Below are 20,138 nucleotides of genomic sequence, written 5' to 3'. Positions count from 1 at the left end.
CTTTAGGGTTCTGTCAAACTTCATTTTACTTACTGGGATATTTATTGTCCTCTTATTGTTACCTGACTCCTTCCTGGGCCATCCTGGGCCAACAAGGATGGAGACCACTGCTTGTGGTTCTGTGCTGCATTCACTTACAATCCGACTTTTTTTTTTTTTTTACTTTGAAAATGTCCTCCTATGTCCATTTTAACGTCTACATTTTAGATTTTATATTTTAGTGTGGTTTATAAAACATACATAGTTTGTTTTAGTTGTTGAATTGTTTTATTTATTCATTTTTATTTTTTTACTGTTTATATGATACAGATGTTTGTCTCAGTTTGGACACACACACACACACACACACACACACACACACACACACACACACACACGCAACGTGTGGCCAGTGTCCGCCACACCACCCCCTCCCCCCGGTCCCTCCCCTGCCCTAACAGAGAATGAAAAGTGGACATGTCCGGGGAAAGGAGAATGTTTGGTAGAAGATTGCAGGGACCGGCAGCAGCAGCAGCGTTGTGGAACAAAACCGGAAAGAGGCTGGTTCTGGTTGGGTTCGTGGGATTTGAACAGAAACAACCACTGGGTAAAGAAAGTAGCGCCGATGTGATGGCAGCCAGGTTTAGCGGAGGGATACATCGGTGGTGAAGCCTGTGAATGCTTCAGGACTGAGCGGAGGAAAATGATTATGGATTTGGTGCTGCTTAGTCGTCAGACAGCAACGCTTGAGCGGGTGGAGACTGTTATTCATTTAAATCCCTGCTGTCGGGGTTTCACCTTCCAACGACCAACAATTTTTAATTTGTTTTATTTTTATAACGTTGGATTTTAAAAACAGCCATTTTGATGTCGTAAATGACTGCTTTTTAGGGACATCGCTGTTGGGAAGTTTTGCTAGGGGGTGGGGGGGAGGGGGGTGTTCGACTAGTGAAGTCGACCATGGCTGTCGAGGCTCGGCCGGAGCTGGTCGGGAAGCGGTTCCTCTGTGTCAGCGGAGACAAGTCACCTGAAATCGGCGACATCGCTCGTTGGCCATGGAGGACTGGGGTCATACGAGCCGTCAGCAATCGCGACAGCGACACCGAGCTGACGGTAAGGAGACGCTGGTCGGAGCTTCCGCTGTTCTGGGATCTTCTGTGGTTGTTGGCTAGCCAGCGACTCGATGCTGTCGCTCCGCCAGCCTGGGTTTATTCTGGGCTTGCTTTGTTCTTATTGGACGGACCACTCTACATGTATTTGTTACTGTTGACAGCTAAAGTGGTATTATTTCTATGAATCTTGTAACTATTTATCAAACAACAACAAAAGTAAGAGGTAGGTAGGCAGGCAGCCAGCGGGGGTTATGAAAAGCAAATAGCGCGTCTCTAGACAGCTCTGCTTATTCCACCCAAACTAAATGAGCTAATGTAAGATTGACACCCACCGGGCTCTTCAGGGCTGTAAAGTCCCTGGTCCACACAGGATTACCAATAAAATCCTGGCAACACTTGGCAGTCGTGGAAGTGGGTGTAGGAATTTTACTCCCAGACGCTCCATGTTTAATCTGCTCTAACAGCAAATCAGCTGACGGCGGCGGGTTTAGCTCCCCACAGCTACTCCTGCCTCACAGACCGGACTGATCCTGATTGGGTCGTGGGTTCCGTTCACAGAGCTGTTTTGGGGGACCAGTACTCGATAATATGTGTGTGTGTGTGTTTAGTTTCTAGCTGATCACAACCCCAGGGGTTCGAACAGAGACGCAGGAATGCTGCTGGCACGTGTAAAAACATCAAGTAGGCTCGATGAACAATGGTCGGGTTGTGTTCACAAGCATCAAGAGAACATGCTGTCATTCCCATGCCACGCAGCAGCAATATGTCCCCTGGCTTGGACTAGATGATGTTTTATAATCAAATCACGGATTTTGCTTTGTCTAGAAATCACAGCCCCTCATATGTAGAGGCTTTTTAAAAGCCCATGTGCCAACATAGCAACAATGAAAATGTGTCGTTTAACAAGCCCCTGGCTGGGACCACAGTATAAGCCAGTACACAATGTGCAGGGAGGGTGTTCTCCGTTTTCTTTTGTTCCCAGACACCTATCTGCCTGTGCAGATAACACAGCCACCCACAACACACCTCTGATTTCATCATTCAGCATGCTGGCTTTGCTTCTAGGTGTCTTTCCAGAGAACAGCTTCCTCACATTAATGGAATCAGCCAACAATGAATATGTTAGAGATGTGTCTGTGTTGTGTCTGATGTAACTGATCTGCTTTAGTTTAGTTTTGGTATTGTCAGTTAAGCGTAAAAGGAGGTAAACATTAATGTTTGTTCAAATCATCAGTAAATATCATCAGAGACCTGGCTCACACAGCAACTTAATTATGCCAATTCAATTCTTTTTAAACCAGATTCTTTTCTTTTGACAACCTTAAGGATGCGCCTGACAGCTGTAATGCTTTGAACATAAATTGATCCGATACATATTCCTGCTGTGTATGATGTGTGTTAAGAGCGCTCTGGTTTGTATGGAAGACCGCCAGAAATGCTCCAATCGTAAATTGAGGTTATCAAGCATTTTATCTTGGTTCTTTTTGGGGACAAATGAGCGTCCTGCCTATTGACCCTTTGCACCGACGTCACCTAATCACGTGGGTCCACCATGGTGGATGGCTAAAGCATGTAAACAGTGAGCGACAATTACTAAACAAAGGGAAAAGTAGAGCCTGAAATTGTTTTTGCGATCAAAACAAAAACAAAACTGCTCCAGCATTCCTTCCACTAGTTCAGTTATCAGAAGAAGTTGCGCATCTAGCGGGGGCTCATAGAGAGCGGTATGCTAACTAGCTTACCAACGTTAGCTTACGTTCTCTCTGCAGCTGTTCGCCGATGTAAACATGTTGCTGACTTTGCCTAAATTCACCCCTCTGGATTTATAACTTTATGTTGTAAACAACATTTCACTTTACACCAAAGCTGATTGTTAAAGTCCGGATCCCTACCAGCTTCTGTTGCTGGTACCGGGTTCAGCTGCTGCTCACACCGGAATGAGAAGATCTCTGAACGCCGACGCTCATATAAATAAATAAATAACGTCATTTTAACACACGTAATCATACACCGGAGCTTTAATATTGTTAATAATTGTCTCGCTTTACACTACAGTGGACGGAGCGCAGCCCCCGTGGTGAAATACCCGTCCATCAGGATTATCAATAACTAGTATAAACACATCACATGTATCCCTGTCCCTGTCTTCCTCGTGAAATAAATGAACGTTCATCTTACCCGGTAAAAACATGTTCGCTGCAAATCTGAGGCCTGCTAGTCCGCTTGATTGATCGCTGCAGTTCGTCTCCGTCCTCAGTCTCCATCAAAGTTATTAAAAACAAAAACGAGTTGAGTTTATGTCCGTGTCTGTTAGTACAGCCAACCACACAGCAAGCTAAAACCATTTTACTGTCAAATCAACTAAATAAAAGCCCTAAAAGGCTGCAAGCTTACTTGTTTTGACTAGCTTCACTGGAGTTTCTATGGGTGTAAACGGTCTTTTTGCCGTCCATCATGGCGAAGGGGGCGGTCACATGAGTGGCGTGACGTCACGTGCAAAGGGTCAGTATAGGGAGCCTAAGTTACTTCCGCATCATGGGTCCCCGGAAGAACGAAAAAAATGAATGCAAGTCAATGGGGCTAAAACACTACATTCTAATTCCGCTTGTTATGTGCCATGGGTTTCCCATATGATGGCTATGAATTGTAGAGACACATTTTGATACTAGGAAAGCGCTTATTTTTGAACGGGGGAAACACTTTTTTAGGTTTTGTGTGAAAATACGTCCAGGACTACAAATGCGCATCACGAAAGTGATGTCATCGAACCAGACTCTTAAAAAACAGAGGGAAAATGGCTGTAAGTTCAGTGAATTTCAAATCCTTCCTTCAGGAGGTAAGAACCACCATAAATATGGCCATTTGGTAAGTAGCAGCTACGCTAGGGGAGAGAAGATTCTGTGGTGACATAACATGTGCGACGTGCTGATGTCTGATTTCTGGTCATGCTAATTACGAACTTTTACAAGCTGATAAATCTCAAAGTATGTGACTTGCATGGCCGAAACACACAGGGTATCCGCAGGGTCTTAAAGTCTAAAAAGTCTTGAATTTGATTAAAGGAAAATAAACTCATTCACTGCCAACATTTTTCAGCTTGTTTACAGTTTTTTTTTAAGAGTCACAGAACGTTGCGCTCTATGATGACTTCAACGCCAGAACTACCAAAACAAAGAGCAGATTCACCTCTTATGTTGGGAAGAATCCGCGCGCTTCGAGCGTTATCCGTTCTTTCATAATCCGTTGTCGAATTGTGGTCAGCAGAAGCTTTTCCAGTTTGCGCCTCTTTTTTTTTACAGCAGCGGTCCAAAACGATCTAACACGTAGATTTTCTGTTTCCCGATCATGTGACATGTGACGTACATGGATGAAGATTGGCTGTAGAGCTGAGATGTTTGTTCTCAGGGTGCGAAGGCCTCGTTCCAACGCCCACACAGTAAAAAAGTCGTCATTGGCAGTGAATGAGTTAAGACCCTTAAAAGTCTTTAAAAAGTCTTAAATCTATTTAGGAAAGTCTTAAATTTGGTTAGTATTGACGTGAATTTAAAATTTGTTCGTCTCATACTTGCAAACTTGTCGCTTTTCAGTGAAAATTGCCTTTTTATGAAACCAAGTCAACTGGCAGCAATTGGAGCTTAAAGTTCGTAAAATCAACAAAATCCCCTTCCAAGTACCACAGTATTCTGTGAAGGACTTTAACAGGTTTGTCTCCTTTCAGCTTCAGCCTTAACTGATGTTTCCCGAGGCTTGTGTTCTTTTTGGGGCGAGTTGTGTAAACCCTTCTAGGCATGTCTACCCTACATGTTATATATGAGATTTGAAATTAAGAAGAAAAATTTGCTAAACAGTATGGATCTGTTCTCAATGAGATGTTAGTGGAAAATAAACAAACCGTTCTAAAGATGTTTCTGGTACTTTTACTATCATTCTGTTGTGGAAAGTCAGCACAAATATTCAATGAAAATGTTAAAAAGCTGCTTAAACCTTCATTATTTTGTAATGGGCCTGTCTATATTTATAAAATCAGTTGATTGTTTAAAGTAACTGTAGCTAAAGTTACTCAGAGCCACTGTAGAAGGTCCAGTCTGAGCTAAGCTGTGGTAGCTAGAGAGGAACTAAGAAACAGCATTAAAGCTTTTGCTTGTTCAAGTTTAATTCAAATAGAACATATCATAATAGACATCAATTATATAATAATTGTATGTATATGTTTGTCATGTTAGAGATAAAAAGCAGAGTAGTTATTTTTTGTTTGTTTTTACTTTATCGTTGAAGCTTTACGTCCCACAGTGAGTAGTCTCTGACCCACATTTGGCGAGTTGGGATCTGCTCATCCTACTTAAGAATGATCAGTGTTGGGCAAGTTACTTCAAAACTGTAATGCAATATTTATTACTTGTTACCCTCGTTTTAAAGTAATTCATTACATTACAATATTACTGATTTAAAAATGTAAGGCATTACACTACTTTTGCATTACTTTAAGTTACTTTCACCAAAACAACTTCAGTATGAATCTGGTCATGTGACGCTCAGTGAGCTCATGACATATATGTGGAAGGTGATGTGGTGTCTGAGCTAGGGTTGCTGTTAAAAACAGTCAGATATAATAACAGTGCTTTAAAATGATTGTTTATTAAATAAAAGCAACAACAATCTGTACTCTCAACACGCTGCCATTAACTGAGCAGGGAGTGGGGTGGTGGGGGCTCCAAGCCTATATTTGCCTTGGTCCCCAAATGTCTTGATACGGCCCTGGATGTGGGACTGACTTTTGGGGTGATCTGATTCTATCACACGTATAAATATTAAATGCTTATATATTATTGCTTTTCACTGGTAAAAATGTGTGTTGGGGATAAATCAACCTATTTTTTTTCTTCTTGATTTTTTGAATAATTTCTGGCCCTTTCTCTCTCTGACCTTCCTGCATGCTGCATGTTTTCTCCGTCTTCCAGAAAAACTGTAAACCAGATTTCCTACTTTCTAACTAATCAGCCAAAGGGATCTACCGAACGCAAAAAAAAAAGAAAAAAGAAAAGCTTACTAGGCACTGCACTCCTGCAGCAGTGAATTGAGATCACCGGGGCACAGATTATGAACTCAGCTGAAAAGTACATGAAGTAGGGCTGCTCGATTATGGCAAAAATAATAATCACGATTATGGTGACTGAAATTGAGATCACGGTTATTTAGGACGATTTTTCAATTTATGTTGATTTTATTTGTTTTTATTCAGTCATAAAACTGCTCAGGGCACAATCAGGACAAAAATAAGAAACAAGATGATCACTAAAAGAACTCCTGATTCCCAGTATAGAAAGACCAATATACTTATAGCTCATAGTCTATGACCCAAGGGCTATAGACCTTGAGTCTAACCAGTACAGAACCAAATACCAATATCTTGCAAATACTGACAGCAAGAATTATACAGTGGCATTTATAACAAATAAATGCAAATAAATTGATGTTCACAAAATGTTGCATAACATTTATTGAGTCGTGTCAAGGTGCTGTAGGACTGTGTCCTCAGAGAGATTAGTTATCAGCGTGAGGAACTTATTTCTACCTTATTTATAAACTATTTACAGGCCCATCAGTTAATGTAATAATTGCCCCGACCACAGCTGCACCCCCCACCCCGGTCTCACAGCAATCGGGGCAAGCTGCACGTGTGTTTAGCACGCTGCACGCGCACATTTAGCTGTTTTTAGCTGCTCAGGAGTCCGCAGGTACGGTGTGTGTGTCACTCACTCTGGTTAATCCAACAAGGAGCCGGCTCCGAGAGCTGTTTCTTTAGCGACCGACGCATCACTACATCATTCCCTTTCCTAATGTTGTGAAGAACGGTCCGGAGCACAGGCGGAGTGTTTAGCTAACCTGCAGGAAATGTCGACGACAGTTATCCAGAAAGTAGCTAAGGGTCACCAGAGATGTTTCTCAGGTGTTCGCTAGGTACTTTTAGGATTAAAAAGTCAAGAAGGGGGTCTGAAAAGCTGCTAGAAATAGCGTCAAAGTCGCTAAATTAGCAACACTGTGGAGGAGCGCTTCATTTGCAACTCAGGGCAGCGCAAGCGGGAGGAGCAAATAATCGGCTTGTTATGTTTTTTATAATCGTTCAAAACTCAGATCGTAATCGTGATTAAAATTCGATTAATTGAGCAGCCCTAACATGAAGTACCAGAGAATATGGGCTGATATGACCAATCACAAGTGAATGACTTTGTTTTGGTGGAGCGATTTTGTGAATATAACAGCGGCCGCGCGCAGGACGCAGCTGGAGTATTTGAGCCGTTACCGCTGTTTCCTCTCTGCTCATAGAATGCCCCAAAGCTAAGTCCATAAATGACGTCATATATGTGGACACTGGATCTTTTTTCAGGCTTCCCGCAATTTGAATTTTTAGGAAATGTATTGTAATTACCGCGTTACTGACATTCGTACCGAGTAAATATTACCATTTTCTTTCCCTGGAATGCCTTACATTACCACATTACAGCAAAAAGCAATGCATTACAGTAATGAATTACTTTTGTACCATGTTACTCCCAACACTGACAGTGATTACAGTAATTTGGAATATTTTCAGATTTTTTATGTTTAGTGTTCTGTGAATTAGTCTCATAATTGTTAATTATTATATGATGATTCCTAATCATTATCTGATCAGTTCCATCAGTTTATTATATTTAGCTCTCTTGAACAGTATCACTGGTAGAAAATTGCTTGCATTTTGCAAAAAATATCACATTAAATATGTTTTCTTAATTATTAACAAAATAAATGTGTGTAAATGTCAAAGGTCACTACAAACCCCCTGTAGAATAGATGCACATCTGCAGCACGCAAGGACCTTGTTTCGGGGGAGTTAATTTAGTCGTCACTTTTTTCACATCCTCTTGAGTTTGTAGGGATGAAAAATAGATGCATGTGAACTAATAATTATTTTTTGTTCTATGTGCGCGGTTTGCATTTTTGTACCACGTGGCTTTACGTATTATTGCTACAGCCTCGCTGTCCCAGATGTGACGTTGCCCGACATGAAGTGGAAAACGAAGCGATGCGGTATTTAAAAACAATATGACTGTTTAACAGTTGATTAGTTCTTTGCGATAAAGTCTTAATTTTTATTTTTAGAAGGTCTTAAAAGTCTTGAAAAAGTCTTACATTTAATTTTGAGATTTCTGCATATACCTTCTTTTCATTTAAATTTAAGTATAACATATGCAATCCAGGGCATAAGGCAAAGTGAATTAGAAAATGACACTTTTTGCCCCATTGACTTGCATTCTTTATTTTTTTTGTTCCGGGGACCCATGAGCCGACTAGAAAGGGGGAAGACTTACGGCTCTTGCACATTGGCGCCGGCACGGTCGGTGTTTGGTGGGGTTGAATAGCGTGAGTTCGGTCTTGAAAGGGCGATGTAGTGTTCACACACAAATCCGAGGGACTTCTCAGGAATCCGGTAATCCCCGAGCCTGTGGGCGGCGTTTAATACGCAGTGTCTTCCTTAATAAGGCAAACAAAGGCGGGCATTAGCTGTGTTGCTTTTGGAGACTGAACTAGGGCTGTGTGATCTGACGATTTAAGATCAAGGATTATAAAGTGATGATGATCTACCAAAGCTCAGAGATCGTAGAACAGTCTTTTAGCGTTCTATAACCTGTGCCGTTATTTCTGGACGTGTGTACCGGCACATTTCTTCTCATTGAGTCACACTATTGCCAAGAGCAACTTTAAGGCAGTGTGTTTGTTTGTTTAGCTGGGGTACTCGGTAGAGCTGAGGACAATCTCACAATCGATGCATTAAGATGCGGGCATAAACAATTATGAATCTTTGAAGAAGCACACCACACTGGATTATAGTGGCTAGCATTAGCTACTAGCTTGCTCTGTTTCTAAGCGGTCATTAAGTGTATTCTCACGCGTCTGCTCGATCAGGGAACCTTTGGGTCAATGTTCTGCTGTAAACTTTGCATTTAGCATTGTGACTTATTATTTAGAGTAGTTTGTGTGTGTTTTAGTGAGCCTTTTCACTTGGCTGCTGACCGGAGCATTCATGTTTTGATTGATCAGTCAGCTACCTTTTTAAAGGACCGTTTCACTTAGCAGAGTTTACGTGCCTTTTAGGCTTGGGCGGTATCCAAATTTGAATACCGTCTAACTTCCACTTAATTTTACCCCGGTATACGGTATTACCGTGAATACTTAAAAATTATGACGTAAGCCTCAAGTGGACCTTTACCTTTCTGAATCCGAATACCAAACAATTACTAAAAAAATAACAATGCAACTCACACACTATTAACAACATTTATTAACACAAAAACGCGGCTTATAAACAAGTGCAAAGAGTCAACAGTCCAACTGCAATAAATCAACGTAAAAACCCAGGACCGCTGTTGTGCGCAAATCAAGTGAACAACTTATCAACGAGCAGCATGAAACACTGCAAATAAGCTGTAACAGTCAACAAGAGTTGAATAACCATAAACATTGAAATTATAAAAATTATTGCAACCAAAACAACTGCATTAAAATTATAAAAAGAAAACTCCGTCACACGGCCACACGCACGCGTGCGCGCGCGCGCGCACACACACACACACACACACACGACACATTACGGCATGTCGCAACAAATCTAGTTAAGATTTCTCGCCAGAAAAACCAGAATGTTTACTTTTTCTGGGTTCAAGTTTGCACGTCGTGGACCAACAACTTTACCTGCGGTGCTGAAAACCCGCTCCAATGGTGAGCTGGTGGCACAATTACATAGATACCTCCGGGCCAGTCGTGACAGCTGGGGAAAACTACTGCCAGCATATTTCCACCAGAGAAGAGGGTCTTCGTCCCCTTGAATAACAGGTTCCAAACAGTACGCTGTTATTTCAGCTCCAGCTCGCTGCTCTGCGCGGCTGACGGGACCCTCCGGCGCAGCGCGTCAGCGCAGCGGCTCGTTTTTGCAGGAGAGCTCACAGAGACATCTTTTTGCGTGGGGGTTCAGGTTGTGATCGTTCCTCTATGGTTCGGATGCTTCTGGTGCTGTTTGCCCCTCTAAGCTCATGATCTCAGCCTGTAATTCAGCTTTGATTTCAGCCAGTGCGCTGTCATCAAGCTCATGTCTGCCACGGTAACGAGGGTCGAGGAAAGGGCATTTTCGCATTAATTTGTGCACTGAATCAGATTCATACTTGGCCTCCAGCTTTTTTAGAATTGTGGTTTTTATTGACTTTGTAAGCTGGAGGTTGTTTTCTGACACAGCCGACACGCTCTCCCTGCAGAGCTGGAGTATGGGGAGGATAGAGGAACTGGTCAGTCGCACAGCTGTTTTTCATGACGGTATTGGAACTGACACCGTCGCTATTTTGTAATACCGCGTGTATACGGTAATACCTTAATACCGCCCAAGCCTAGTGCCTTTCTTTTGTCTTTGTATAGTGCTCCCAAACTTTTGAGCTACGTTGCCGACTCGCCGTGTTTTCTTTTTCCGGTGATGAAGGCTGAGCTGGATGGCCACCGCTGCTCATGCGCCCTGGAGCCGAAGCGACGGCTGAGCAGAAAGGCAGGAAGCAAACGCAGAACATGCCGCAGCAGGCGAGATTAAAAAAATGTTTATAAAATAAGGTCTATTTTATTTGTCGACCAATCGTGGCAGCCCTAGACATCTTGCTGTGGCTGCCTCATGCTCTGTTTTGGTTTGAGAGGGGAGGGCCTGGTGACGTAGCGTGCTGAGTCTGTGGTTTTGATCGGTTAGGAGTAAGGAGTGAGTTTAGTATGCTGCTACCTGATAGGTTGTCAATGTTTTATCAAACCATGTTTTAGTCTATCGCACCACATTTCCATCTATAGATATATTGAACTATTGAATCGTTGTCCAACCATAGGTGGTAGGCATAATTTCAGCTGGCCAATGAGTCCGTAGTGTCACCTTGGTCCCAGTCTGAGCGCTGGAGAGGAGGTCTGAAAAAAGTCGCCTCGGAACCAAAAACGCTAATCTGACCCGTGTGTGAAACCAAATTCCCGACGCTAATGTGTAAGCGCCATTAGGCTCCCTATTACATGTGACGTGTAGCCAATCAGTGTGGTCACAGAAGCACCCTTCACCAGGGATGGGCGAGTACACCACTATTTCTGCGTGGGCCCTAATGTTTTAGTGAGCCGCGTCAATTCTGGCAGGAAGTCAAACCCAAACAGAAGAGGCAGACCGATAAATTTAACAAAATTCATAAATTTTTCTAAATAGAACACCGCGATTGATAAATGTGATCATTTTTGCGTATTTAAACAGACTAGAGCGATGAAAATGAACAAACACACACACTCCTGAGGAGAAACACAGCCTTTCCATAGTTTTTACAGCAAAAGATGGATTTAATTTGGGCTGCAGAATATATCGCAAATATATCGTTATCGCGATATCAGCATGCATGCGCAATATGCATATCGCAAAGAACAGATAAATATCGTAATGAATGGTCAGCTCAAATGTTTGCTACACACAATTAATTCTGTCAATCAAAGGGAAGCATGGTGTTTTTTTTTTTAACAAATTAGAGCTCTTCACCCATTTGGCCAATTGGGTGGATTGTCATAGGTAAGATGCCCGCCCCCGAGGCGGACGGCACTTAATTTTGATGGTTGGAAAACATCTGAGTTAGCTTAGTTCTGCACTTTTTGCTGATTCTGCTTTTCCTGGGATCCACTGATTGCCCCTTCTTGTTCATTTTCTTTTTCCCTTCCCTCACATCTGTTGCTTTTCTCATTTTTATGATTTTTTTAGTCATTTTTTAATTTCTTTGTTTTGATTATTTTAGTTCCTGAGTTAAGTTTTTATTTTTCACAAGTAATATCGTCATCGCAATATTAATCACTGTTATTGCATATCGCAGGTTTTCTCTAATATCGTGCAGCCCTAGATTTAATAAATGTGAATACAAACAAATACGTTTAAATCAAAGGTAAATAAACAATAGTACTGTACACTAACACAAACACTAGGTTATTTATTTCTACAAAACTGCAGCAGGATCAGCGCAGTTTCTGATGTCAACAAGCAGGGCAAACTTATTATGCACACACACACACACACACACACACACACACACACACACACACGCACACGCACACACACACACACACACACACACACACACACACACACACACACACACACACACACACACACAGCAAAATGGCACAGGGGTGGGCGCTCTGGTTTTGGAAAACCGTGGGTGTGAGCAGAAGCGCTCGTCAGAAATTCTCGCCTGATGTGAACAGAGGAGCAACGGGCAGCGCGTGAATTTGGTGAACGCTTCGCGGCGCTTCGCGGCGCTTCGCGGCGCTTCGCAGCTGGTGTGCTTGGGTGTAATGCAGGAGACAGGTCTAGGACACTATTTTCATGTTCAGCCTGCATGAAAAGCTCAGTGACTGATTATAATCAGATATAATCATTAAAAATATTTTTCAGAGAACCACACCTCTTAAGATGAAAATGTTGGGAACATATGAATTTAATACTAATTAATATAAATGAAATGAATAAATACACAGTTATTGTATTTAAAATGTGTTGCCATCCACAAAACTTGCGTTTACAGATGAAAGGTTGCATGATCCATTTGTAGTGTTAAAGATTGACTACATATATGATCAATAAGATGTGATATTCCATATAAATATGAAATATCAATCTGATTGGCCTTTGAATGTTTAATCAGAAGACTTAAGTTTCTTTGACTAATTCAGGGAACACACGGTTTACATTGATTCAAACAGAGTCAAGAGTATAGTTTACAAAAAATGATTTTAATTCTTTTTCCTGAACTAAATAATTGTACATGACAAAGTATGAATGGAATGATGGCTATTAGAGGTGCTGAAAAAAATCGATTCAAGTTTGAATCAGGAAGCTTATTTATAAAGATTCAGAATCGATTCACAAAGGTTCAGAATCGATCCCAAGAACTCAAATGTTTGGCACGTTACAGGTTTGAGATGCACTTTTGTCTGTATTTTTGGTCTTTGTTAGGAGAGTTAGTACTCCGTTTACTTTTGTGGTCCCATAAATTGAGATGATTTGTTTTTGAATCTGCTGATAAGAGGGCACTTGAATGTAATTTTTTCCATACTCATTATTTTGTGATATTCTCATATTTATGTTCTAAGTCGATAAGTGAGTACTCAGGATTACTCGTGTATTTATTTGAAGTTATTGATAAATGAGAGAACACATTTTCCTTTGTAAGAAATCTGAGGCACTTTTTTTAAACAGGTTGAGGACTCAAATAATAAACTTGTTTCCACAGATACTTGAAAAGTATTTGACTGTATTGCTTTCAAAGCTACTATTAGGTAACTACATATTTGTTATATTTTACAAGGTAAGAAAAATAAATGTTGCCTTTTGGTCAAAAGATTGTAGAATCACTTGTTTACCTTGTAAATTTGCATTTTTTTGAGCATGACCAGTTTAAAGTAAAATAAAAATGTCCCATAGCTTTAACTAACTTGTACAACAAAGTAGTTAATCCTAGAACTGACACTCTTTGTTAACATTGATTGTGAATTGATTTAAATCGAGTATCGATTCTGAATCGAATCAACACCTAGAGAATCGGAATTCAATCAAATCGTGAATTGCTCTAAGATTCACATCCCTAATGGCTATACAGATAACGGATGATGAATGAAGGGATGGAATGGAAGTTAGATGTTTAAGCAAAACCTTTCTTAAGTGTCTGAGAGAGATTGTGGTGTCTGGGTTATAACATCTATTTGGTTGTATGGTTTGATAAGCTAAAATTTATTTATAAAACCATCTGACGCAATCATGCAGCGGCTATGCACCCTTTGTGTGACGGTTGCCCATCGGCGGTCTGGATGAAAGCGGCCCGAGTGGTGAGGTTCCCCGGATGTCGAGACCACATGAACTCAAAGGGGGGTGGGGGGATGGGGTGGGTTATGATTGTGCAAACACATGACTCTCCTTCTGCTGGACACAAACATGCCAAGGCCACGTTTGAACCCCTGAGCCAGGTTGCTTACAAGCCAAGGATGTGTAGAGACTTCTCGGAAAACATCCAGCGCTGTTTGGTTTGTTGTCAATTTCAATCCTCAAATCCCAACCACAGAGCTCCTCTTCAGAACAGGGGACTGTTTTCACCATGGTCTGACATTCAATTTGATTAGGTGGGACCCCTGACCAAGTCCAGTAGGGGTATCAAATACTTGACAGTTACCTGTGCATTCACCAATTGGGTTGACTGTTTACCAGCACCTAAGGACATGGCACAGACCACTACCGTCATTCTTTTGATGACTCGTGTCATCTCTCGGTTTAGTCTCCTGATGCCTGTTAACACAGATAGGGTAACTCGTTTCACTTCTGAAGTGATGGAACACACTTGGCAGATGTTAGGAGTGAAGGCCAATTTCCACATTGGTTACCAGCCCCAGTCTTCTGGTCAGGTTGAACATGAACCACATTGTTGTCAGTATTTTAAAGAAATACGTGTCTGCTAATTAGAGACTGGGATGTGAAGCTTTCGTTGGTCCTGATGGCAGTTCGGGCTGCTCTTCATATATTACTCCTCATTAGTCTGCAGTAGGGTTGTCACGATACTAAAATTTCAAACTCGATTCGATACTTTTTGAAAACACCCATTTATCGAACAAGTTTATTCAAAAAATAACATTCCTCAATTTATATTGCGAAAATTAAATGTTAAGAATTAAGTGTGTAAAGTTCTTAAACCTTTCAATTATCAGCATTTTTTAAAACGTGCATACAAAAACTGGTGAAAGTTAACACTTAAAATCATGAATTGTCTCACTATACAGGTGCTGGCCAGTAAATTAGAATATCATCAAAAGGTTGAAAATATTTCAGTAATTCCATTCAAAACGTGAAACTTGTACATTATATTCATGCAATGCACACAGACCAATGTATTTCCGATGTTTATTACGTTTAAATTTGATATTTATAGGTGACAACCAATGAAAACATCAAATCTGGTATCTCAGAAAATTAGAATATTCTAAAGGCCAATGAAAAAATGTTTGTTTCTCTAATGTTGGCCAACTGAAAAGAATGAACATGAAAAGAATGTGCATGTATAGCACTCAATACTTAGTCGGGGCTCCTTTTGCCTCAATAACTGCAGTAATGCGGCGTGGCATGGACTCGATCAGTCTGTGGCACTGCTCAGGTGTTATGAGAGCCCAGGTTGCTCTGATAGTCGTCTTCAGCTCCTCTGCATTGTTGGGTCTAGCGTATTGCATCCTCCGCTTCACAATACCCCATAGATTTTCTATGGGGTTAAGGTCAGGCGAGTTTGCTGGCCAATCAAGGACAGGGATACCATGGTCCTTGAACCAGGTGCTGGTGGTTTTGGCACTGTGTGCAGGTGCCAAGTCCTGTTGAAAGGTGAAGTCTGCATCCCCATAAAGTTGGTCAGCAGCAGGAAGCATGAAGTGCTCTAAAACTTCCTGGTAGACGGCTGCATTGACCCTGGACCTCAGGAAACAGAGTGGGCCAACACCGGCAGATGACATGGCACCCCACACCATCACTGACGGTGGAAACTTTACACTGGACCTCATGCAACGTGGATTCTGTGCTTCTCCGCTCTTCCTCCAGACTCTGGGTCCTTGATTTCCAAAGGAAATGCAGAACTTGCTTTCATCAGAAAACATAACTTTGGACCACTCAGCATCAGTCCAGTCCTTTTTGTCCTTGGCCCAGGCGAGACGCTTCTTGCGCTGTTTCATGTTCAAGAGTGGCTTGACACACGGAATGCGACACCTGAATCCCATGTCTTTCATGAGTCTCCTCGTGGTGGTTCTTGAAGCGCTGACTCCAGCTGCAGTCCACTCTTTGTGGATCTCCCCCACATTTTTGAATGGGTTTGTCGTCACAATTCTCTGCAGGGTGCGGTTATCCCTAGAGCTTGTACACTTTTTTCTACCACATTTTTTCCGTCCCTTCGCCTGTCTGTTAATGTGCTTGGACACAGAGCTCTGCGAACAGCCAGCTTCTTTAGCAATCACCTTTTGTGTCTTGCCCTCCTTGTGCAAGGTGTCAATGATTGTCTTTTGGACAGCTGTTAAGTCAGAAGTCTTCCCCATGATTGTGGTGCCTTCAAAACAAGACTGAGGGACCTTTTAAAGGCCTTTGCAGGTGTTTTGAGTAAATCAGCTGATTAGAGTGGCAGCAGGTGTCTTCTATATTCAGCCTTTTCAGAATATTCTAATTTTTTGAGATACCAAATTTGGACTTTTCATTAGTTGTCACTTATGAATATCAAATTTAAATGTAATGAACATTGGAAATACATTGGTCTGTGTGCATTGCATGAATATAATGTACAAGTTTAACGTTTTGAATGGAATTACTGAAATATTTTCAACCTTTTGATGATATTCTAATTTACTGGCCAGCACCTGTATATACACTATTTGCAGAGTGATGGTTTGCTGCTTAAACTCTGTTTAAGGTGCATTTTTGTCATAAGATGTAATGCCATATGTTTTGTTCTGTACTTTTGAACAACTCTGTTGGTCAATAAAGGGAGAAAACGAATTTCTCCACAGTAGGACTGTCAGCTCCGCAAGGGACAGACACGCACGGACTGACGGAAGCGTTTTGCTCTTTTACTTCTCCGTCTCCTGGAGAGTGTTGCAAAGCAATTGCCCTGCAGGACAACAGAGGGCGTAGCGCTGTTCTGTGGTATCCTGTCATTCATCGGTCCAAGATCGTGTGTTTATATTGTGTTTTTTGTGTATATAAGAGACTTTTAACACGGACATATTTGTCTCTCATTCTCCCACCACTTCATGCGCTCCCCACCTCTAAACCCACGTTTCCTGTCATTTCCGTCCACAAATAAAATGCTTGCTGCGCATCTTTTCACTCCTCCAGTCACGGGGGAATTAAACGTTCATATTTTTAGAGTTTTATCGCGAGGTATTCTTCAAGCTTCTCCGTGTCTGCCGCTAGTTATCCTCGGCTCTCTTTGCAATGGCGGCGCAGTAAACAACAGAGGCATCCTGACCAATCACAAGCTTGCGTAATCTGTCTCGTTCGACGGATGTTTAAAAAAGTGGGCTCGACTCCGTACGTACTTGCGTGCCCTACGCAAGGACGGATAATGGCGTTGCGTGTCTCCGCACTGACGCAGACGGAGAAGCATAAATCAGGCTTAAGGTACATCTACCGGTAATCTTAATAAAAACAGATTGGCGCACGGCAGTGACGTCATTAAAAGCGCCGGTTAGATTAGCCGCGGCTAGTCTGTTTACGCCTAGAAATCCCAGACCCGCTCCAAACGAACAGGGGAATCACGTTAATGATTCCTAACAAAACCTTTCGACATGAAGACGTTTTGGTGCAGATAATGTCTTATTTCGAGGCTGCACCACGGGTGCCCGTCCGCACCCGTTATATGGATATACGCTGACGGCGATTCGCCGATGGATCTAAATACCCCGGGGAATCCAAGTAGCACCAAAGTTGTCAGCGTGAGTAAACAAACGTACTGCATGCTAGAAATTAAGACCGGGTTGCAATAAACGGGAGTTTCCTTTAAGCACATAAGCGTGACTATACAACTACGTGTCGGACTTGGTATGCTAATTAAGTTGGGCTGTGAAGCGCCTCCCAAATTCGCTGTTTATGTTTTTGTTTATTTATTTGGCAGACAAAACTTGGATCGGAGACAACTCGCGTGGGAAATTGCTATGTAGCCATGCGGCGTCTTCTTCTTCTGTTTGTCTGGGAGGCGGACGCTGCTTTACGGCATCTGGCTGTCGTGCGTGTCGGTGTACGTGAAGAAGGCTGTGTATAATAGTCCATAATATCGATACCACAGGGATGGAACACTAGTCTGCAGGCGTCTCCCCGTTTGAGATGACAGGTAGACGGATGACCCTGTTGCTCTACCTGCTCTATCAATCAGTTGAGACCAGTGCTGCTCCGGCTTGCCGTATCTCTCCGACCACTCGGGTGTAATCTGAGGGGCCCTACAACCTACATCAGAAGTCCACTCGCTCAGCGAGACTGCTTCGCTTGCAGACTGGATCCCCAAGGACTTCCACTGTCCTGGTTCATAGGCTATTCAATGGCGGTTGATATTAGTGGTTGCTATTAATTTGATAACTTGTTAAATTACATCAAACAGCCAAATTTATTTTATAAACCCAGACATCACACCTTTCTAGGTCACTCAGTGAAGCTTTTTAAACATACAAGGTTAATCAGAGTTCATTCACTGTCTAATTTAACATCACTTTGAACCACCTTTTAAAACCATTTGCCTTTCATCATTAATATAGAAATAAATAGATGTTTAAAAAATATATTTTGGCCTGTGTCAAATTATTAGAAAGTGTGGCATACCAAAATTACCTAGTTTCATCATCAATCGAATGTTAAAGGCTCAACAATACTGATAATCCATTTTTTATGGAATATGAATGCCTTTATATTTTATTGACAGTTTATTAAGAGTAGTAACCACGTTCATGAGTCCGACTGCAAAGAGGAAGAAACAGTTTTTGTGGCAAGAAGTTCTGGTCTTAATGGATCAGAGCCTAATACCTAAACAATATCTAACATACTTTTCCCACCGAGTTTCAACCTTAGTTTCTGGGACACAAAAGAAGCTTTCACAACCATTAAACAGTCGGTATCAACTAATCACTCTTTGAGATTTTGAATTGAGAAAACCAATCTCAAATGTGATTTTGCAGCTCTGTGTGCTGCATTGACATAGGCTGGCCTGCCAGACTCATCCTCTGTTCTGCACAGAGAGCTAGTCTGGTTACTCACTGGCAGAGGCACGTGAGGAACGGGACTAGCCAGCTCAAAATAACCAATCAGGAAAAAGGAGGAAATGCTGACTATACTGTACGACGCCGTAGTTTAGTTGTAGTCAAAAATAGCGTCTGGCGATGTCGCAATCATCTTTTGTTTTACAAGAGAGGCTTTTAGCACTTCTTGTTGTGGTTTTAAAGACATGTTCAAGTTATTTAGAACAGAGCAAAGAGCCGCAGTTAACTCTGCCGCTGCCTTAACTGTTTGAGAAACTGAGCGTTGCTGTGTGTGATGTCTGACGCTGAGGTGGGCGATATGGGCGGAGGGAAATCCCGATTTTGTTTTAGCAAAATCACAAACCCGATTTTAATCCCAATTTTTTTTTCTTCCTATTTTGACTATTCAGATGTTTTGGAAGTTATTTACCAGTAAAATACAAACATTTAAAATCATACCCCTTCAAAGAAAATATGACAAAAGATTTCAGAATTCTAAAAAAAATGTTTAAATTCCATAATCTATCTCTCTAGCTCTCTCTCTTATGTGTTTATATTGACCCGAATGTAGGACGACCCTGATTATAACGTGACCCCCTTTTCCAAGGCTCATCTTCAGCAAAAGACAAAACAGTCACGTTTTGAATAAACTATTTTTTTGACAATTTGAGAACTAAACCATTAACTAAAATAAGTCGATTTCACTACAAACAATTTTATTTAATATTTAAATACTTTCCACAAAATTACAAATGTAATTTTATATTGATATTGTAATTTTATTTAATATTTTAATTAATATTAACTTATTCACTGCCAGCCGTTTCCTGATCAGAATAGCCCTTCGCTGCCAGCATTTTTCAGCATTTTTGCAATTTTTTTTTAAGAGTCATAGATCGTTGCACGCTAAGATGATGTCAGCACCAAACACTGTTTCCCCTAGGAATTTTTCCAGCTGCGGCGGTGGGGCCGGCCGGCCGGCCGGGGGGGGTGGGGGTGCTTGGCTTGGGGAGAAATTATGACTCGTCTCTAAATAAAGTAAAATTTTCTAGTGCAGAGGGAAGCCAACCCATAGAAGCACCAATTTGATTTCATTTCAGAGACAAATAGAACAGGTTAGATGCACCTAATAAATAAAATTACTAACATAAACTCAGGAATCTCTCTTTGCTTCACTGTTCTGGTGCTGAAAATATCACTAATGCGGATCGAAGGAGATACACAGATGAA

The 20,138-nt window shown here is 41.6% G+C and overlaps 1 protein-coding gene across 2 annotated transcripts in view; it reads left to right on the top strand.

The window, feature by feature from the left end:
• The first annotated feature begins 886 nt into the window (after positions 1-886).
• Positions 887-20,138, top strand: part of jmjd1cb (jumonji domain containing 1Cb) — a 173,811-nt gene continuing 154,559 nt past the window's right edge. For both annotated transcript variants that reach the window (XM_015976266.3, XM_070545366.1), the window contains exon 1: positions 887-1,092. In XM_015976266.3, the coding sequence (XP_015831752.3) occupies positions 940-1,092 (153 nt within the window). In that variant the 5' untranslated portion in view covers positions 887-939. The remainder of the gene's footprint in view (positions 1,093-20,138) is intronic.

Source organism: Nothobranchius furzeri, chromosome 16 (assembly GCF_043380555.1).
Source record: "Nothobranchius furzeri strain GRZ-AD chromosome 16, NfurGRZ-RIMD1, whole genome shotgun sequence".
NCBI lineage: Eukaryota > Metazoa > Chordata > Actinopteri > Cyprinodontiformes > Nothobranchiidae > Nothobranchius > Nothobranchius furzeri.
This window is presented reverse-complemented; position numbering and strand designations above follow the sequence as displayed.